Source organism: Ranitomeya imitator, chromosome 3 (genome assembly GCF_032444005.1).
Source record: "Ranitomeya imitator isolate aRanImi1 chromosome 3, aRanImi1.pri, whole genome shotgun sequence".
NCBI classification, from domain to species: domain Eukaryota; kingdom Metazoa; phylum Chordata; class Amphibia; order Anura; family Dendrobatidae; genus Ranitomeya; species Ranitomeya imitator.
In genome coordinates, this window is record NC_091284.1 from 677,921,706 (window position 1) to 677,944,543 (window position 22,838).

General features: G+C 44.8%; 1 protein-coding gene across 1 annotated transcript in view; it reads left to right on the plus strand.

Moving 5' to 3' along the window:
- The window catches only part of CS (citrate synthase), a 74,364-nt gene that overhangs the window by 12,992 nt on the left and 38,534 nt on the right, over positions 1-22,838 (plus strand). The window contains exons 2-3 of the mRNA XM_069758385.1: positions 11,938-11,985; positions 12,123-12,230. Coding sequence (XP_069614486.1) covers positions 11,938-11,985; positions 12,123-12,230 — 156 coding nt within the window. The remainder of the gene's footprint in view (positions 1-11,937; positions 11,986-12,122; positions 12,231-22,838) is intronic.

The following is a 22,838-nucleotide window of genomic DNA, read 5'->3' on the forward strand; positions in this document are numbered from 1 at the left end:
CAGGAAAATGGCCGTGGTATGTCGCACGTGCGCAGATGGAGATCGCGGCGGCCATTTTCCTGAAGTTGAGATGCGAACTCGGGCTATTTCAGTTTCATATATCTAATAACTGTTGGACACAGTAATGTTTCTGCCTTGAAATGAGGTTTATTGTACTAACTGAAAATGTGCAATCTGCATTCAAACAAAATTTGACAGGTGCATAAGTATGGGCACCCTTATCATTTTCTTGTTTTAAATACTCCTACCTACTTTTACTGATTTACTAAAGCACTTTTTTTGGTTTTCTAACCTCATTGAGCTTTGAACTTCATAGCCAGGTGTATGCAATCATGAGAAAAACTACTTAAAGTGGTCACTTGCAAGTTGTTCTCCTGTTTGAATCTCCTCTGAAGAGTGGCATCATGGGCTCCTCAAAACAACTGTCTAATGATCTGAAAACAAAGATTATTCAACATAGTTGTTCAGGGGAAGGATACAAAAAGCTGTCTCAGAGATTTAACCTGTCAATTTCCACTGTGAGGAACATAGTAAGGAAATGGAAGAACACAGGTACAGTTGAGGCCAGAAGTGGCAGGCCAAGAAAAACATCAGAAAGGCAAAGAAGAAGAATGGTGAGATCAGTCAAGGACAATCCTCAGACCACCTCCAGAGAGCTGCAGCATCAACTTGCTGCAGATGGTGTCACTGTGCATCGGTCAACTATGCAACGCACTTTGCACAAGGAGAAGCTGTATGGGAGAGTGATGCGAAAGAAGCCGTTTCTGCAAGCACGCCACAAACCGAGTCGGCTGAGGTATGCAAAAGCACATTTGGAGAAGCCAATTTCTTTTTGGAAGAAGGTCCTATGGACTGATGAAACCAAGATTGAGAGGTTTGGTCATACAAAAAGGCGTTATGCATGGTGGCCAAAAAACACAGCATTCCAAGAAAAACACTTGCTACCCACAGTAAAATTTGGTGGAGGTTCCATCATGCTTTGAGGCTGTGTGGCCAATGCCGGCACCGAGAATCTTGTTAAAGTTGAGGGACGCATGGATTCCTCTCAGTATCAGCAGATTCTTGACAATAATGTTCATGAATCAGTGACAAAGTTGAAGTTACGCAGGGGATGGATCTTTCAGCAAGACAATGATCCAAAACACCGCTCCAAATCTTTTCAGACATTCATGCAGAGGAACAATTACACTGTTCTGGAATGGCCATCCCAGTCCCCAGACCTGAATATCATTGAACATCTGTGGGATCATTTGAAGAGGGCTGTCCATCAAACTTAACTGAACTGGAATTGTTTTGTAAAGAGGAATGGTCAAAAATACCTTTATCCATGATCCAGGAACTCATTAAAAGCTACAGGAAGCGACTAGAGGCTGTTATTTTTGCAAAAGGAGGATCTACTAAATATTAATGTCACTTTTCTGGTGGGGTGCCCATACTTATGCACCTGTCAAATTTTGTTTGAATGCAGATTGCACATTTTCTGTTAGTACAATAAACCTCATTTCAAGGCAGAAACATTACTGTGTCCAACAGTTATTAGATATATGAAACTGAAATGGCTGTTGCAAAAAACCCAATTTTTATAAAACATTAAGCTTAAGATTAATAGGGGTGCCCTAACTTTTTCATATAACTGTAGAGTACAGAGAAGACTTTTCCACTACAAATTCCATGTTGGCTTTTGCCTCAAATCTGAAAAATTCTAGTGACCCCCTTCACCCCAGTAAGGCAGGTCGGGTTGTGTGGATGCTGGATTATTGGGATTGTACGGTAATTTCTATTAAACCCATGTAACCTCTTGTGCTCGGATGACCAGGAGGTTGAGCGAGGTCGCTCTGAGCAGATTAACTGTGTGAAGTTGGCTATTCTGAGCGTTAGAGGTGCGAGTGATTGGAAATGTTATAGTTCTGTCTGAACTAGTTAGTAAGTGTATTGGATGGGTGTTGTCTTGTGCCGCCTTTGTTACAAACCTTTAGTTTCTAGGTCAGTGGGTGTGTGCGCGAATAACGTGTTGCATTTGTCACCACTTTGATTTGGGGAATGTTAACAACCAGTATAAAGCCTCTGCTGCTGAGCGAGTCACTTCTAGTTACACAATTTTACATTTGGCTATTTTTTTTTTACATTTTCTAAATGATTTCCTGTGTACATGGGTATAACGAGTGAGGATTGGTACCTTTATACTATGCCTTATGCTAGTTCTGTAGTGCAGTTGTACACACCCAATCTAAACTGGCAGAGATGGTCAGTGTTCCCCTACAGCAGCCCTCTGTATGCCAGTGCTTAATTGGAGGTAAAGTTTCGCAACAGCTTGAGAGCCCCAGGGTTGGGAACGGTGCCCTAAAGCTCCTTGTGTACACACAGATATCAATTCATGGTCACTTTTTTACATACAGATATCAATTCATGGTCACTTTTTTACTTGGTGACATCCTTAATTGGTTTATGTGTGTAGTAAAATGATTATCTGCTTCTCTTACTTCCTGATAGTTTTTTTTTTTTTGCTCATTTTATAATCTAGAAGCGGCATTGTAAAGAGAAATTATACAGGGGGCCATGCACCTTGGATAGCTGGTAGCTGTTACACCTTCTCCTCCCATCCATCCAAACTTGTAAATAACTGCTGCCAGACTCCTCAGGTACCAATTTATTTTCCTTGTAGAACCAGAGATCGGGCATAGTGAAATCCAACATGCCCAACCCCTCTTTTCTCCCAACAGCTGTTAGGAAAGAGTCTGCACCCTCCCATACAATGTAGATGTGGCCGACATTCTTGTGGGACCACCTTATTGATGGTCGAGATGGGAAGAACTCGTGACATGGCGGCAGGATTCTGGAAATGGTCAATCAGTTTGCACTAATGTGCCCAAAGCTCCTGTTAAAGTGAATGAGCTACTCTTTCCTATAGCGTTCTATGGAAGTTACAGAACTGGCATAGCACAGTCCTGACTGTTGTCCCAGAGCCACCCTTCTGTGGCTGATGTAGGGAGACGGAGGTAAAAGGCTGAGATGGGAAGAACTATGGTCCTGTTACTACATTAGCGCACATCAGCTGCCATAGTATGAATACGGCATGTATATGTGTGTGTGTGTGTACAGGTGAGCATGTTTCCTATTCGTAGTATATGGGCTGATGAGAAAATAATGGCTATCTAGGAACTAACATTACTTTGTCGTTGTTGTGAAATATCTAAAGGTTGTGCTGACCGAATGTACTTTGGAAGATGAAACTGTAAAGTGACAGGTTCGGTTTCAGACCTGCACGCTGCTGCAGCCATTTAGTGGTCAGGGACCGGGTCAGTTGGATGGAGGAGGAATGTTATTTTTCTAGCACACTCAGCCCATACGTACAATAGAAGGAAAGGGTGGAAAACACCTTTGTTGGGGTGTTCAAAGAAAGCATTTTCCACCATGAATTGGCACCAGTGTGCAGTAAAATCTGTATTGCAGGCGGATTCGTCCTGGATATGTTTACCACATATTTTATCGTCTGCATTGCAAAAAAAAAGTGAAATCTGCAGTGAATATTTACTGCATAAATTGATTTTCTGCAGAATGAAAATTTAGCACTGAAATTCACCTTTTGCTGCATGGTTTGTTTCCAATATGTAGGTGAGATTTGGTGAATTGCAAATTGGTAAATCCACATGCCAATCCATTTGGAAAATGTACAGTGCATCCTTCCTGTGTTATGTACCTTAAGGCTGTGTGCACACGTTGCGTTTTTTTCACGGTTTTTCCCGATAAAAACGCAATAAAACCGCAAAAAAAACCCCGCATACAATAAGCATCCCATCATTTAGAATGAATTCCGCATGTTTTGTGCAAATGATGCGTTTTTTTTCCGCGAAAAAAACGCATCGCGGTAAAAACCCGCAGCATGTTCATTAATTTTGCGTTTTTTTTTTTTTGCGGATTTCCCACTACTAAATGCATTGGGAAATGTCCGGAAAAAACTACGGCAAAACCGCATGCAGATTTCTCAGGAATTTTCTGCAAGAAATCCTGAACGTGTGCACATAGCCTAAATGTTAGCTAATGTATAGGGAAACTACAATGTTCTGTTCCTGGGACTCGAATGCTTGATAATGAGAAGTGCGGCCTTTCCTACCTCTTATTTACATGTGCTGTAGTAGCCATTAAAGCATAAAGCCTACAAATGGACAGATACCTCTACTGTACGAGATGCTCCCACTCTGTGTGCCAGGCAAGTTTCTTCATTTTACACATTAGTGCATCAGCCCTAAGGCTAGGTTCACGTTGCGTTAGGGCAATCCGTTAAGCGCATAGTGCTAGCGGATTGCGCTAACGCAATGTTTATTTTGGATCCGCGTTCGCCGTCCCCGCTAGTGCAGATCCCCGATCTGCGCTAGTGAGGGACGGACCTCAGACGCATCTCGAACGCTGCAAGCAGCATCCGAGCTCCGTCACAAAAGAATGGCACATCGCTAGCACGTGCCGAAAATGGCATGCGCTAGCGATGCGCTACAGGCACAAATCACATTGCTGTCAATGGGTGCGCTAACGGACCCGTTGCACGGCGTTAATTGCAACATTTTCGCCGTGCAACGCAGTCCGTTAGCGTTAACCCATTAATGCAATGTGTACCTAGCCTAACACACAAATGTATAGACGGGGCCCTCGTCCAAAATCCTAAATTTGCTCTGTGTATAGGTCAATTGTCATAGTATATGTAGAAACCAATCTGTGATATTTAAGTGACTTTTTTTTAATTACTATTCATCTTATTCATCAGATTTATAATAACATTTTTAGCTGTAAATGTCCTAAGAAGAAAATAAAAAATCTCTAGATGATATAAAGGGTTGCCCTATACTATAAAATATATTACTATTCATTGTAGAGATTATTCTCGGCTTCCAGACAGGGAAGGAGACTGATTCTGGCCAGAGCCCAGGCCTAGTCACAAAGGTTTGCAATAGCGCAAATAAAATGATGTTAGAAGCCCAGCAAATTATTTTCTTTATGAAATTGCTCATCTATAAATATGAAGTTGTCTTTTACACTGCCATAATACTGGTGTGCTGTGAGACTGTGTAATGCACTGTGTGCTGAGGTCATCTCTTGGCTGCACTGCGCTGATTTCTGACACCACATATTATGTCTGCAGATATGTTATACATCTCGTACTAATCCTGGAATCACCGAAAGAGGCCATAGTCACTGATATGACGAGCGGTACATCCACCACCCCCAGCAGTGACTATGGCCTATGTGTATATGTATATATGTGTGTCCCAGTGTTCTATAATGCTGTCATGTTGGTATGGTACATAACAAGTGTCTGGATATGTGGCAGCTCTGGGTGTGCGATCAGATAAAGCTGCCGTACTCCTGCTCCCATGCTGGCTATTGCGGATAAAACCAGATTGGCTTTTACTAAGCCAGTTTTTTTTTTTCTCTAGGAAAAACATGTGATATTTCAGGTACTCAATATCCAGTCCTTGCTAGGCAGCGTCGCTGTTTGGTCGCTGGAGAGCTGTCACACAGACCGCTCTCCAGCGACCAACGATGCCGGTAACCAGGGTAAACATCGGGTAACTAAGCGCAGGGCCGCGCTTAGTAACCCGATGTTTACCCTGGTTACCATGCTAAAAGTAAAAAAAAACAAACACTACATACTTACCTACCGCCGTCTGTCCTCCAGCGCTGCGCTCTGCTTCTCTGCTCTCCTCCTGTATTGTCTGTGAGCCGGAAAGCAGAGCGGTGACGTCACCGCTCTGCTTTCCGGCTCACAGACAGTACAGGAGGAGTGCAGAGCACAGCGCTGGAGGACAGACGGCTGTAGGTAAGTATGTAGTGTTTGTTTTTTTTTTACTTTTAGGATGGTAACCAGGGTAAACATCGGGTTACTAAGCGCGGCCCTGCGCTTAGTTACCCAATGTTTACCCTGGTTACCAGTGAAGACATCGCTGGATCGGTGTCACACACGCCGATCCAGCGATGTCTCCAGGGAGTCCAGCGACGAAATAAAGTTCTGGACTTTGTTCAGCGACCAACGATCTCCCAGCAGGGGCCTGATCGTTGGTCGCTGTCACACAGAACGATTTCATTAACGATATCGTTGCTACGTCACAAATAGCAACGATATCGTTAACAATATCGTTATGTGTGAAGGTACCTTAATGGTATGTTGGTTTGAGGAAAAAGACCCAATTACTGCAATATGCTGTTTGTCAGGGTATGTTCCCATGGTCAGTAAATTCTGCAGGTTGGGCGCTGCATACATCCGCAGCGTCCAGATGTTACAGCATAGTTTATGGGATTTCAAGAAATTCCATGTCCACTATGCGTGCACCGATGCCTGCGGCTTACCTGCAGAGACGGACATGCGGCGTGTCTTTTCAGACTGCAGCATATCAATGTATCTTGCGCAGACTCGCGTCACCCATAGAATGTATTGGACACGGTGATTCCGCACTGTTCAATGAGCACACGTGGAATCGCCTGCGCTGAAAAGCCGGCAACGCTTTGGATGCAGAGGACATGTGCTGCGTCCAAAATGCTGCCAATTACTGACCATGCACCCGGCCCCTCATGCTGGAAATGGGCTGTCCCTGTCCAGAATAGTTTCTTTCATAGACTTGCACCTATAAAAAAAAAAAAAAAAGGATTTCATACTCTTCCCAGGACCAGCGTTGGTTCTCCGCTGCTGCCCAGGTTTCAACAACAGTGCTGCTGTCTAAGCTCAGCAGCCTTGCCTGTGTAAACAACATGGACTACTGTTCTCACTGACTGGCTGCATCAACGCGACATCAGTGATGGAATCTCCGCACTGGACCCAGGGGGGGGGGGGGAAAGGTTTAAGAAATACTTTTTCCTTCTAGCCCGTTTGCTGTTAATTTGCTGTTTGTCACTATGACAGCACTGCAGACAGTCAGTGAGCTCAGTGGCTTGTGCGGTCTACAGAGGGAGTGTGGCTGAATTCATGAACTTCAGAGACCTACGCAATGGAGGAGGGTAAGAAATACTTGTGGTGGGCTTTGTGTTTTTTTTTTTTTTTTTTTAATAGGCAAAACCGCCTATGTGAATGTTTTCTAAAGAGACAGCACACTAGTATCACAGTGCTGTCCTATAGAAGATTTTCACCAAGGGCTTTTACCACTGTTAGAAATGATGGCATCTTACTCGGCCACATAATACCTTCCTAAGGGCTCATATTTTTTTTTTTTTTTTTATATGCATTTTTGTCCTGTGTCTGTTTTTGCCATCAATGTGAGATCCATTTTTATAGTATTCAAAACAAAAAAATCAATCTTCTGTCCATTGTGGCTCCTTCAGACATTTATGAATCACGTACGCGCATGGAAATCATTAATGAAACTGATAATGATGTGGCTAATTCATGCCTGCCCATCAACAAACGTCAAGGTGGTCTCAAAACTGATGGATCCCTACATAGGTAGGATCCTGCTATAATTAAAACAATCACATGTTGAAGGGCGCAGTGCTCGGACAGAGAGTGAACATAGATTTTACATTGACATGCTTTAGCACCATAGAGTGCAACTTTTTTGTATATTTTATATGGAGGTGGCTGCTCCTAGAATGCACCTATTCACACTAGCTTGGATGTGCCAGTCAGTCTTTTGTTATGTCTTGTGAATGAGGCATTAATCCACTTTTTTTTTTTTTCCACGAGTTCCTTGATCTCAGTAGTTTGATCCTTGACTATTGTATACTCAGTCCATATAGAAAGATGTATATATGAACATGGCCATAGACCATAGTCTGTATATGGCTGTGTGCACATGTTCAGGATTTTTCACTTTTTTTTGCGTTTTTTCGCTATGAAAACGCATACATAAGCATCCCATCAATTATAATGCATTCTGCAATTTTTGTGCACATGATGCTTTTTTCCCGCAAAAAAAAGCATTGCGGTAACAAAACGCATCATGTTCATTCATTTTGTGGATTTTTCGCTTTTTTGCCGCTGTTTAATGCATTGGGAAGCTCCGGAAAAAAAGCGGACAAAAACGCATGTGGATTTCTTGCAGAAAATGTCCAGTTTTGTTCAGGAAATTTCTGCAAGAAATCCTGACGTGTGCACGTAGCCTATATGTTATATCTCTCCAAATCTTGGTCATCCTCACCACATCCCCACAGTCAGCTCTACCTCCCATACACGCTCTATCACAAATTTCTGTAACCTCTCTAACCTTATACCCATTCGCCCAGCCCCCACTTCCCCAGTCCCACTATCGGGAGCTCTGTGGAACGCTCGCTCTGTCTGCAACAAGCTTTCCTATATCCACGATCTTTTTGTTACTACCAAACTTTCCTTCCTCGCCATCACCGAAACCTGGCTCACCCCTTCTGACACAGCCTCTCCTGCTGCACTTTCCTATGGTGGCTTCCACCTTTCTCACACACCCCGCCCCAGCAGCAAGCATGGTGGAGGAGTTGGTTTTCTCCTGTCAGATAACTGCTCCTTCACCCCAATCCCACTGCCACCCTCTGTTACCCTCCCTTCCTTTGAGGTGCACTCTGTGTGCATCTATGTCCCCACCAACCTCCAACTGGCTGTCATTTACCGCCCCCCAGAGCCAGCCACCAACTCCTTTGACCACTTCACCACCTGGATACTTCATTTCCTTTCTGCGGACATCCTCATTATCATCATGGGCGACTTCAACATACCCATTGACACTTCCCTCTCAGCTGCCACTAAACTTCTATCTCTCACTTCCTCCTTCGGCCTCACTCAGTGGTCTTCTGCAGCCACTCACAAAGATGGTTACACATTGGACCTCATCTTCACCCGCCTCTGCTCCCTATCTAACCTCTCTAACTCGCCTCTTCCTCTTTCTGACCACAATCTACTCACATTCTCTTCCCTCTCCACTCCTTGTCTACAGTCCCCACCCCACAAACTTGCACACCCTCGCAGAAATCTTAAACACATTGATCTACATTCACTCTCTGAATCCCTCCTCCCTCTCACAGACATAATTTCCCTACACAATGCGGATGACGCTGCCGCTCTATATAACACCACAATAGCTGCAGCTTTGGAAACTCTTGCCCCTCTCACACATATCAAAGCTAGCAAAATCAACAGACAGCCCTGGCTCACCAGCCTGACCAAAGAACTGAGGCGAACTTCCAGGGCTGCAGAGCGTAGATGGAAAAGATCCCACTCCAATGAGCACTTTATCGCATTCAAACAGTCCCTCACTACTTTCAAGACCACACTTGCCACAGCTAAACAAACCTACTTCTCATCTCATATCCTCCCTGTCTCACAACCCTAAACAGTTATTCAACACCTTCAACTCTCTCCCCCGTCCCCCAGCACCTCCTCCCTCCCCACTCATGTCAGCTGAAAACTTTGCCTCATTTTTCAAGCAGAAGATTGAGAACATCAGAGACAGTTTTAGTCGACAACCCCCAAAGCCCTTCCTCCCAACTACCCAGCCCTCCACCTCCAAAACCAACTTCTCCACTATTACAGAAGATCGACTCTACTCTCTAGATCGCATCTCACCACCTGTGCACTTGATCCGATCCCTCCCCACTTCATCCCAAACCTCGCCACAGTCTTCATCCCAACTCTAACCCATCTCTTCAACCTATCACTAACTGGTGTTTTCCCCTCAAGCTTTAAACATGCCTCAATCACACCTATCCTCAAAAAGCCCTCTCTTGACCCATCTTCTGTATCTAGCTATCACCCTATATCACCTCTCCCCTATGCCTCAAAACTACTGGAACAACACGTCCATCTTGAACTGTCCTCCCATCTATCTTCCTGCTCCCTTTTCGACCGCTTACAATCAGGCTTCCGGTCACACCACTCCACTGAAACTGCCCTAACTAAGGTCACCAATGACCTATTAAGCGCTAAGAGCAAGCGACACTACTCTGCTCCTCCTCCTGCTGGACCTGTCCTCTGCCTTTGACACAGTGGACCATTCCCTATTATTACAGACCCTCTCATCCCTTGGCATCACAGACTTGGCCCTATCCTGGATCTCGTCATACCTAACTGACCGAACATTCAGCGTCTCCCATTCACACACCACCTCCTCACCTCGCCCCCTATCTGTCGGAGTCCCGCAAGGTTCAGTTCTAGCGCCCGTGCTCTTCTCCATTTACACTTTTGGCCTGGGACAGTTCATAGAATATCACGGTTTTCAGTATCATCTCTATGCTGATGACACACAGATCTACATCTCAGGACCAGATATCACCACCCTACTAACCAGAATCCCTCAGTCTATCCGCTATTTCATCCTTCTCCGCTAGATTTCTAAAACTTAACATGGACAAAACAGAATTCATTGTCTTCCCCCAAAACAAACCCATCCATTACAGTAAACGGCTGCCCACTCTCCCCAGTCCCACAAGCTCGCTGTCTCGGGGTAATCCTTGACACTGATCTCTCCTTCAAACCGCATATCCAATCCCTTTCCACTTCCTGCCGCCTTCAACTCAAAAATATTTCACGGATCTGTACATTCCAAAAACCCTAGTCCATGCCCTCATCTCCCACCTCGACTACTGTAACTTCCCCCCCCCCCCCCCACTATTCCCCGGCTTCTCCCCTCTGTCAATCCCTTCACTGGCTCCCCTTTACCCAGAGACTCCAGTACAAAAGCCTAACCATGACCTACAAAGCCATCCACAACCTATCTCCTCCATACATCTGTGACCTCGTCTCCCGGTACTTACCTACACGCAACCTCCGATCCTCACAAGATCTCCTTCTCTACTCCCCTCTTATCCCCTCTTCCCACAATCGCATACAAGATTTCTCTTGCGCATCACCCCTACTCTGGAACTCTCTACCACAACATATCACTTTCACCTACCATCGAAACCTTCAAAAAGAACCTGAAGACCTACCTCTTCTGGCAAGCCTACAACCCACAGTAATCACCGATCGACCAAACCACTGCACGACCAGCTCTATCCTTACCTACTGTATCCTCACTCATCCCTTGTAGATTGTGAGCCCTCGCGGGCAGGGTCCTCTCTCCTCCTGTACCAGTTGTGACTTGTATTGTTCAAGATTATTGTATCTGTTTTTATGTATACCCCTCTTCACATGTAAAGCACCATGGAATAAATGGCGCTATAATAATAATAATCTCATGACCTTCAGTTAGACTGTTGTTCTACTCTACATACTCCTACATACTCTGGGTCGTGGGTCACACAGGCACTGACATTAGATTGGCGTGCTTAAGGTACCTTCACACTGACCAACTTCACAACGATATCGCTAGCGATTCGTGACGTTTTTTTTTACATTAGCACTGGTAACCAGGGTAAACATCGGGTTACTAAGCGCGGCCCTGCGCTTAGTAACCCGATGTTTACCCTGGTTACCAGGGGACTTCGCATAGTTGGTCGCTGGAGAGCTGTCTGTGTGACAGCTCTCCAGCGACCACACAGCGACGCTGCAGCGATCGGGATCGTTGTCTAGATCGCTGCAGCGTCGCTAAATGTGACGGTACCTTAACTCTAAAAGTCAGTTTTAGATGCATACCTGGATGTTCTGCACCCTCCCCTAGCCTCCACTTCCAGCATTTGTATGTAGCAAGTTTAACAAGTTGTCTTCTGGTTTCATATGTGGTGCTGGGTGAAACCTACAGGTGTCTTCCATGGTTACCTGTGTTGCCTTCAGCTCAGGTTTCCTTCTATGAACACCAAAGCAGATGGGAGGTGGCTTTTTAGGTCCATATTGTGTGAATGAAATTAGAGGCTTGGAAGTGCTGCAGTTGAGCTGCAGGTATTGCGAACACCTCAGAGAATGGTTACGTATTTGTGTATGGAGGCTATTCCATCCCTTGGGTTTCCTAGACTGCTTTTTATAATCACATTGGCAGGCAACAGCATGTTATTTTCATTCTCCGCTGTCCAAACAGCAGAATAATGGGCACAATCTCTTCATTCTTCTCCAAACAGAAATCCCCTTGTGTTTTGGTTGCTGCTCGCCATGCCAGCTCTTCCACGGTAAGCTCTGGGTCTCTTGTTTCCTTGTTGGGTTGATCTTGGGCACATTATTTAGTGTGATTGGTAACTCGCATTTGGTAAACTGCCAAGATTTCCTGCTTGGTTTCTTTTAACTTTTGTTTCTTGTTTCCATAAAGAATCTTAAAGATGTCCTGTCAGACCTCATTCCAAAAGAGCAAGCAAGAATTAAGAACTTTAGGCAACAACATGGGAAGACCGTCATCGGCCAAATCACCGTTGACATGGTAAGCCAGAAAAGTATTTGCACAGATTTTAATTTGGGCTAATGGGGACAGAACCATTGGGGGCAGATTTATGCAACTCATTTTATTTTCTTTTTTTTTTGTGATAACCCACTTAGTGCAAAACTTTACGGTGTGCCTGTCATCAGGTATTCCTTTTTTAATCTATAACCTGTCACCACATTATTTGCATCTTAATGCACATCCGTTTGTCCTCTTTATATCGGAACAGGAGCACAGAATACCTTTTCAAAGGGGCAAATATTAAGATGCAGGTAAGGTGGTTTCAGCTGTTTATAAAGGGGGATACCTTTTACATGGGACATGCATTTGCCATGTACTTTGTGGTTCTTTTATAGTATAGAGTGGGCCCTGTTCACATCACATTTACAGCCCACACTGGAGGCATCTGTTGGAAGTATTTCTTGACATATTCTTGCGACAGAAGACTGTGACATATTCACCGTGAAACATAAGAAAACTTGGCACTAAAAATATGCAATCCAACAGTAAACGTTCACAACCTTTCTGTTCTACATTGGTCCTTTCTCAGTGTGCTTATTATTGAAACTATATAAGATTGTTTGGGTTGTTTTGTTTGTTTTTTTTATCCCCTGGGCCAGGGGTGGCAGTGGAGCAGGGTCACAGGAAGCAGAAGTAGGGTCACATTTGTGTAATTTGACAGCAGGAAGGTGGGGTCTCCCAGCGATGTACGGCAGGAGCTGCGCACATTGATCTCCCAGTAGTCTTCAGTAAAATGGCGAAGGCGGTGCATGCACAGATTGAGATCTCATTATTGAGCGGAGATCTAAATCGGTGTATGTGCAGACAACTGGTGTGTGCATTGGGTACTAGTCTCCTGCCTCTCGCCAACAGGATACCCCTTCTAGCCCAGGGCTCGCAGCATCGCCCCACTCCTGCCGTCGCCAGCTTCCTACTGTGGCTACCCTACTCCTGCCTCATGTGACCCCGCTTCACCACCGCCCTCCCGGTAAGCTACATTTTGATTATAAGACACCCCCCTCCATTCTCCTCCAAAATTTATGGGGGGGAGAAGTGGGTCTTGTAATTTGAAAAATATGGTATGTTTTGCCCTATTACACTGTTCTTAGTTTACACTGTCAGTTTTTAGGGTGATAGACTCTACTTATAAGGGAACCTGTTACCATGAAAATGCTTTCTCATATGCAGGCACCATGTTATAGGGTAGGGGAGCCAAGCAGATTGATATATACCATATTTTTCCGACCATAAGACGCACTTTTTTCCCTCCAAATTTGGGAGGAAAGTGTGGGTGCGTCTTATGGTCGGAATGTAGCATGTGGGGAGGGGGCAGCAGTGAGTGGTATCACACTGTGATCCCACTTGCAGGAAGCAGAAAAATGGCCCAGCTGCTGGAATCCAGTGCTGGGGAAACCATGTGGTCCCCATGATTAAAGTGCAGTGAATATTCATTAGCCGCTTCCCCGCCCACCTGTCAGCTGAGCAGTGAGTGAGGAGCAGCACATGAATACTCCTTCACTGAAACACACATGGTTTCCCCAGCGCTGGATTCCTGCAGCAGCTGGGAAAATGTGTATCCAGTCAGTGAACAAGGGGGCAGCAGCAGGGGCCAGAGGGGACAAGATCGCTGCATACCTGCCTGGCTGTGCTGGATGCTGAGGCATAAGGACCTGTGTGATGTCATGAAGGAAGGGGGGGGGGGCTGGAGCATCACATGACAGCACAGAGCCCTCCCTCTTCTGATGTCATCACAGGTCCTTTAGATTCCCCACTAGAATCTGCTGGCTTCCTCTCCACCTGTGCTGTGGAGAGGCAGGGAGAGCTCTGTGTGTGCAGTCATGGGATGCTCCATTTGGCTGGCTGGCACAATTAAAAGGTTAGTCTTTACAACACACAATAAAGCACTCTGCCACTCCTGTGGTGAGCTATAAATCCTAGCAAGCCATAGGATCTGCAGGACATGATGGGAAATATAGTTCTCCCAATGGGATCTTAAAGCAGCACTGGAGTGCTGCTTTAAGATCCCATTGGGAGAACTATATTTCCCATCATGTCCTGATCTTAAAGGGATCTTAAAGCAGCACTCCAGTGTTATTTTTCAGCGCTGGAGTGGTGCTTTAAATATAAGCCCTGTGCCCCCATTCTTATACTCACCCTCCAGCGTCTTCATATCGTACTTTACAGACACCACACTGGTCCCGCAGCACAATCTTCTACCCGCAGCTTCCAACATAACATACTATTATGTATAATAACACCACATATAATAGTATGTTATTAAATTTTACCACATTTTTTTTTTTTTTTTGCTTCAAATATTTTTTCCCTATTTTCCACCTCTAAAACCTGGGTGCGTCTTATAGTCCGGTGCGTCTTATAGTCCGAAAAATACGGTAGTTTTGTGAGTAAATATTCAGTATAACGTTTTTAATACTTTATCCTTTGCTCTTTCAGGGATTTTCAGTCACTGATGGGCCCGCTCACTGGACTGAAAATCCCTGAAACTGCAAAGGATAAAATGATGGAAATACAAGTTATAAACAGTATCTTTTCTCACAAAACTATATCCATCTACTCCCCCCCCCCCCCCCCTCTCCCCTTCCTTGCTCTATAACAGGGTGTCTACAGATTAAATTGCACTTTCATGGTGACAGGTTCCCTTTAACTCTTTTCCTCCTCAGCAATTTTTAATTTATTTTTTTTTACAGCCATAACTTTTTTTTTTTTTAACACTGAACTAGACATGAGGACTTGATTTTTGCAGACTCCTAAAATATTTAACAAATTGGGTGCAGTAGTTCAGTGCAGGATGTGCTGTAAATGTTTCCATAAGAATTTGGGAAAGTTATGAAATGTCCTATAAATGTCTGTTCTGTTCCTGATCTAAGGATCTCGACTTTCAGTTGAAATGAATCTGTGCTGCACTTTATGTCCATTCTCAGTAGTGACTAGTGCTGTGGGGTCGGAGTCAGGGAAATTGAGGAGTCAGAGGTTTGGCTTACCGACTCTACAGCCCTGCTATATACAGCTGTGAAAATTAGTCTCCTGTGATGCCCAAACACAGGCTGGATGTCAAGGAAAAAAAATCACATGACCGATACAAGGGGCATTCAGCCAGCCCCATTTGTCATGGCAACCTATCAGTGATCACGCTGCAGGGGGAGTTGATGGGCCACTGCCGGTGATTGACAGAGCATTTTAATAGGTTGACAGCAGCAATCATTGGGAGCGCAGGTCGCTGCTGTTAAAGGCAGATGCTAGCTACTTACTACAACCCCTGGCAAAGATGATGGAATCACCGGCCCTGGAGGATGTTCATTCAGTTGTTTAATTTTGTAGAAAAAAAGCAGATCACAGACAGGGCGCAAAACTAAAGTCATTTCAAATGGCAACTTTCTGGCTTTAAAAAACATTAAAAGAAATCAAGAACAAAAAATGTGGTAGTCAGTAATGGTTACTTTTTTTAACCAAGCATAGGGAAAAAATTATGGAATCACTCAAATCTGAGGGAAAAATTATGGAATCGTGAAAAACAAATAAAAACCAATCCAACACATCACAAGTATTTTGTTGCACCACCTCTGGCTTTTATAACAGCTTGCAGTCTGAGGCATGGACTTAATGAGTGTCAAACAGTACTCTTCATTAGTGATGAGTGAGTATACTTGGTACTCGAGATTTCTCGAGCACGCTCGGGTGTCCTCCGTGTATTTTTTTTTTTAGTGCTTGGAGATTTCGTTTTCATCGCCACAGCTGAATGATTTACATCTGTTAGCCAGCATAAGTACATGTGGGGGTTGCCTGGTTGCTAGGGAATCCCCACATGTAATCAAGCTGGCTAACAGATGTAAATCATAATTCAAGGAGAAAAATAGAGAGCATCGATGAACATTTCATTAACCCCTTAATCCCATATGACGTACTATCCCGTCCAGGTGACCTGGGACTTAATTCTCAGTGACGGGATAGTACGTCATATGCGATCGGCCGCGCTCACGGGGGGAGCGCGGCCGATCGCGGCCGGGTGTCAGCTGACTATCGCAGCTGACATCCGGCACTATGTGCTAGGAGCGGTCACGGACCGCTCCCGGCACATTAACCCCCGGCACACCGCGATCAAACATGATCGCGATGTGCCGGCGGTACAGGGAAGCATCGCGCAGGGAGGGGGCTCCCTGCGTGCTTCTCTGAGACGATCGGTACAAGGTGATGTGCTCACCTTGTACCGAACGTCTTCTCCCTGCAGGCCCCGGATCCAAAATGGCCGCGGGGCTGCATCCGGGTCCTGCAGGGAGCACTTCCGGGTCGCCTGCAGGTGCTGGTAAGCCTGCAGCGATGTCAGTGAGATCGCCGATCTTAGAGTGCTGTGCAAACTATAAGATCAGCGATCTGTGATGTCACCCCTTGGGACAAAGTAAAAAAGTAAAAGAAAATTTTTCCACATGTGTAAAAAAAAAAAAAAAAAAAAAAAAAAAAAAATTACTAAATAAATAAAAATATTATTCCCATAAATACATTTCTTTATCTAAAAAAAAAAACAAAACAAAAAAAAATCAATAAATGTACACATTTAGTATCGCCGCGTCCGTAACGACCCGACCTATAAAACTGTCCCACTAGTTAACCTCTTCAGTGAACGTAAGAGAAAAAAAGAGCCAAAAAACAACGCTTTATTATCATACCGCCGAACAAAAAGTGGAATAACACGCAATCAAAAAGACGGATATAAATAACCATGATACCGCTGAAAACGTCATCTTGTCCCGCAAAAAACGAGCCGCCACAAAGCATAATAAGCAAAATAATAAAAAAGTTATAGTCCTGAGAATAAAGCGATGCCAAAATAATAATTTTTTTCTATAAAATAGCTTTTATCGTATAAAAGCGCCAAAACATAAAAAATGATATAAATGAGGTATCACTGTAATTGTACTGACCCGACGAATAAAACTGCTTCATCCACTTTACCAAACGCGGAACGGTATACACGCCTTCCCCAAAAGAAATTCATGAATAGCTGGTTTTTGGTCATTCTGCCTCACAAAAATCGGAATAAAAAGTGATCAAAAACTGTCACGTGTCCACAAATGTTACCAATAAAAACGTCAACTCGTCCTGCAAAAAATAAGACCTCACATGACTCTGTGGACCAAAATATGGAAAAATTATAGGTCTCAAAATGCAGCCAATCCATCTAAGTCTGTATTCCAAATGGCGCTCCTTTCCTTCCGAGCTCTGCCATGCGCCCAAACAGTGCTTCCCCCCCCACATATGGGGTATCAGCGTACTCAGGACAAATTGGACAACAACTTTTGGGGTCCAATTTATCCTGTTACCCTTGTGAAAATACAAAACTGGGGACTAAAAAATCATTTTTGTGAAAAAAAAAAAAAAAAAAAAAAGAATTTTTATTTTCACGGCTCTGCGTTATAAACTGTAGTGAAACACTTGGGGGCTCAAAGCTCTCAAAACACATCTAGATAAGTTCCTTAGGGGGTCTACTTTCCAAAATGGTGTCACTTTTGGGTGGTTTCAATGTTTAGGCACATCAGGGGCTCTCCAAACGCAACATGGCGTCCCATCTCAATTCCAGTCAATTTTGCATTGAAAAGTCAAATGGCGCTCCTTTCCTTCCGAGCTCTGCCATGCGCCCAAACAGTGGTTTATCCCCACATATGGGGTATCAACGTACTCAGGACAAATTGCACAACAACTTTTGGGGTCCATTTTCTCCTGTTACCCTTGGTAAAATAAAACAAATTGGAGCTGAAATAAATTTTGTGGGAAAAAAAGTTACCGTAAATGTTCATTTTTATTTAAACATTCCAAAAATTCCTGTAAAACACCTGAAGGGATAATAAACTTCTTGAATGTGGTTTTGATCACCTTGAGGGGTGTAGTTTTTAGAAGGGTGTCACACTTGGTATTTTCTATCATATAGACCCCTCAAAATGACTTCAAATGAGATGTGGTCCCTAAAAAAAAAAAATGGTGTTGCAAAAATGAGAAATTGCTGGTCAACTTTTAACCCTTATAACTCCCTAACAAAAAAAAATTTTGGTTCCAAAATTGTGCTGATGTAAAGTAGACATGTGGGAAATGTTACTTATTAAGTATTTTGCATGACATATCTCTGTGATTTAAGGGTATAAAAATTCAAAGTTGGAAAATTGCAAAATTTTCGCCAAATTTCCGTTTTTTTCACAAATAAACGCAAGTTATATCGAATACATTTTACCACTAACATGAAGTACAATACGTCACGAGAAAACAATGTCAGAATCGCCAAGATCCGTTGAAGCGTTTCAGAGTTATAACCTCATAAAGGGACAGTGGTCAGAATTGTAAAAATTGGCCCGGTCATTAACGTGCAAACCACCCTCGGGGCTTTAGGGGTTAAACAAAGTTTTTTACCCTTCGCCACGACAGCACCCCACATGAGAGAGAGGGATCCGCCCATAGGAACAGGAAACCTACAGAATAAAAGGAGGCGGTCCCCTCTCCTCAGTTTAGGTTTCCTGTTCCTACAGGGACCCGGCTTACCTACAGATGAAGAGGATCCCTGGGCCATGCACCCGCCTGCGCCGGTTTCTGTGGGAACGGCAGGGGCTGCGGTACCAGAAGCAGCGGCGGGGGAGCCCCTGCTTGCAGCCTCCCCCCTCGTCTGGCCAAACATCCACGGTCCGGGTCCGGTCACCGTAGGTCCGGCCGGCACTGTGAGGACGCGCGCGCTGCAGCGGCCGGCTTAATAGCCTCTGGCGGCCGCATGGTGAGTGAGAGCGGCGCGTCTAACCCGGAAGTCGCGGGAGCACTTCCGGGTTGGTCCGGGGAGGCAGGAGAATGGGCGGCAAGTTTAAAAATGCAGCGCTAGCGTCGGGCCGGTGTGTGTGAAATGGCTTCACCGGCCGACGAAGCGCACCTGCCCGCAGTGCAACAGCGCTCTCCCAGCAGGGAGAGAAGCACGAGGAGCAGCACAAAGAGTGGTGGCCGACCTCCAGAGAAGAGTTCTACCACCAAACGAATTCCGCCTCCAGAACCGGTACCTGTCAGCTTCACTGGGTGAGTTTTGAAAGAGTCTCTTCCTATATGCTGATATATGTTCCTCCTGTATCCTTCCTCTAGACTAAGAAAAGGACACACAAATCTAAGCATAAAGAGTGTGCTTTATGTACGCAGCCCCTCCTGGATGATTATGCCAAAAAACTGTGTGCAGAGTGTATCATGCAAACTCTACGGCAGGAAAATATCATGACTCCCTCAGATGTCAGAGCTATTATCCGAGAAGAGATGCAGGGTTTGGCGCAGACAAGTAGCGCCAGTACCCGTCAGCCTAGCAGGTCCCGGTCTCCGGTTAGTTCGGAGTCAGAGGGTGTATGTATTTCTTCAGACGAAGAGGGATCTCAGCCGAGCTCATCCGAGACTGAAGGGGGACTTTGTCTTCCCAACAGTAATGTGGACAATTTAATAAAATCTGTCAGGAGCACGATGGGGTGCCCAGATGGAAAAGAAAAGAAATCAGCACAGGACATAATGTTTGCGGGGTTAGGACAGAAGAAACGTAGGTCCTTCCCCGTCATACAAACCATCAAAGATATTGTCAAAAAGGAGTGGGACAAGCAGAATAGAGGGTTTTTACCATCATCCTCTAAAAGGCGCTATCCCTTCAGCGATGAAGACCTAAACACCTGGTCAAAGGTGCCAAAAGTTGATGCTGCGGTAGCCTCCACAACCAAACAGTCGGTCCTACCAGTGGAGGATTCAGGGGTCCTAACAGACCCGCTGGACCGTAAAGCAGAAGCTTTACTAAAGAGGTCATGGGAAGTCAATACGGGGGCGTTCAGGCCCGCCATATCTAGTACCTGTACTGCAAGATCTCTACTAGTATGGACGGAGCAATTGGAGGAACAGATTAGAGGCAAAACTTCGAGGGAATCTATCCTGCTGAAATTGCCTCAAATTAAAGAAGCAGTAGCATTCCTAGCTGATGCCTCAGTGGACTCGCTACGTCTTGCAGCCAGGTCAGCCGGCCTAGTCAACACAGCCCGGCGTGCACTCTGGCTAAAGAATTGGAAGGGGGACGCACAAGCTAAAGCAAAACTTTGTGCGATTCCCTGTCAGGGTGAGTTCCTTTTTTGGGAAGACGCTGGATGAACTCCTGAATAAAGCAGGTGAAAGGAAGAAAGGCTTCCCTAACCAGTATCTTCCATCCTACAGGAGAGCCTTCAGGAGACGCCCCTTTACTAGGAACAAGCCGCTTGAACAAAGAGAGCGATGGGAGTCGAAGGACCCAAAGCAAAAAGGTGCCTTTTTTAGCGGGTCCCATAATCCGAGACGTAAATACCGCTAACCAGGAAGTAGGCGGCAGATTAAAATTTTTTCTTCCCCAATGGGAACAGATAACATCCAGCCAGTGGATTCTGGACATTGTGCAATACGGCCTTAAATTAGAATTTGATCGAATCCCTTGGGATTCCTTCATAATAACATCTCCAAAAGGTCAGGACCAACAGAGGGCTCTAGAAATAGAGATCCTATCTCTTCTATCTAAGAAAGTCCTGATTGAAGTTCCCCAGGATCAAAAAGGGAAAGGGTTCTACTCCCCTTTATTCCTGATTAATAAACCAGATGGTTCATTTAGAACCATCATAAATCTTAAAAAATTAAATTCTTTCCTGCGTAATCATACCTTCAAAATGGAATCCATTAGTTCTACCATAAAACTCTTATTCCCTAGGTGTGTCATGGCCGGAATAGACTTAAAGGACGCCTATTACCATCTTCCCATACATGCCGAACATCAGCAGTACCTAAGGGTAGCAGTCACCCTGGAGGGAAAGGTTCGTCACTTTCAATATGTTGCAATGCCATTTGGGCTTTCTATGGCTCCCCGCGTCTTCACTAAGGTGATACTAGAAGTGATGGCTCATCTACGCCAACGAGATACCTTGATAATACCCTACCTAGATGACTTTCTAGTGGTAGGAAGCTCTGCACTTCAATGTAAAACTCGTTTATCTAATACGATCTCGTCCCTACAGGAGTTAGGTTGGATCGTCAACTTCGAAAAATCTCGGCTGAATCCAGAAACCGTTCAGACATTTCTAGGAATCCAGCTAGACTCCGTAAGTCAGAAATGCTTTCTTCCTCAGTCAAAGAGGTTGACTATACAATCAAAAGTATCAGACGCAATACGCAAACCCTACATGACACTAAGAAAGGCCATGTCCTTACTGGGGTCATTATCATCATGTATCCCTGCTGTACCTTGGGCACAATTCCATACCCGTCAATTGCAGTACGAAGTATTGTCGGCTCAGGGGAAAGACGGTTATCTAGAAAGTAGAATAACTCTTTCCAGTAATGTCTTAGAATCGCTATCCTGGTGGCTAGACATGGACCACCTATCACGGGGTGTGCCATGGATAATAGTCCCGTCTAAAATAATTACCACCGACGCCAGCCCTATTGGGTGGGGAGCACATATGGAAGACAATCTGGCCCAAAATACTTGGGATCAGACAGAATTAATATGTTCCTCCAACTGGAAGGAGTTAAAAGCAATAGAATGTGCCTTATATCATTTTCTTCCGCAGATTCATGGAACAAATGTAAGAATTTACTCAGACAATTCCACCGCAGTGGCATACTTGAACCGTCAGGGTGGTACAAAGTCAGGAAGTCTGATGACCATAGCTGCAAACATCTTTCAGCTGGCAGAGGCTCATCTAACATCCTTAACAGCCCTGCACATCAAAGGTGTAGAGAACATCAGGGCAGACTACCTCAGCAGAAACGAGTTGCGTCAAGGAGAATGGACCTTAAACAAATCCATATTCAGAAGGATAACAGAAGCATGGGGGATACCACAAATCGACCTATTTGCCACAAGAGACAACCGGCAAGTACAAAGGTTCGCTTCCCTGAACACCAGGGATCACCCAGATATGTTGGACTCTCTCCACCATCCTTGGCGGTTCAGACTGGCATATGCCTTTCCTCCAATGTCTCTGATTCCTCTAGTGATCAGAAAGATCAGGAGGGAACAGGCAAGAGTAATCCTCATTGCACCATTCTGGCCGAAAAGACCATGGTTCTCTTGTCTCCAGACCATGTGCCTATGCGATCCTTGGATCCTCCCATCAGACAAGGAGCTGCTGTACCAAGGCCCCTTTTTCCACCCGCAAGTGAAAGGTCTTCACTTGACGGCGTGGAATTTGAGAGGCAACTATTAAGTTCCAGAGGGTTCTCAACAGAACTAGTAAACACCCTCTTATTGAGCAGGAAAAGATCTACCACCCTAATATATAGTAGGGTATGGAATAAATTTTTAGACTTCTACACGGTACCGTTCACTAAGCAAGTTCCACTCACACCTATCCTAGAGTTCTTGCAAAAAGGCCGAGAGTTAGGACTATCTGTAAATACCTTAAGAGTTCAGGTCTCGGCATTAGGAGCCCTATATGGATGCAATATAGCAGCTAATAGGTGGATCTCCAGATTCATAAAATCTTGTGAACGTAGTAAACCGGTCCATATTCCCCGTCTACCTCCGTGGGATTTAAATCTAGTATTGGAGGCCTTAACAAGCTCTCCATTTGAACCATTAGA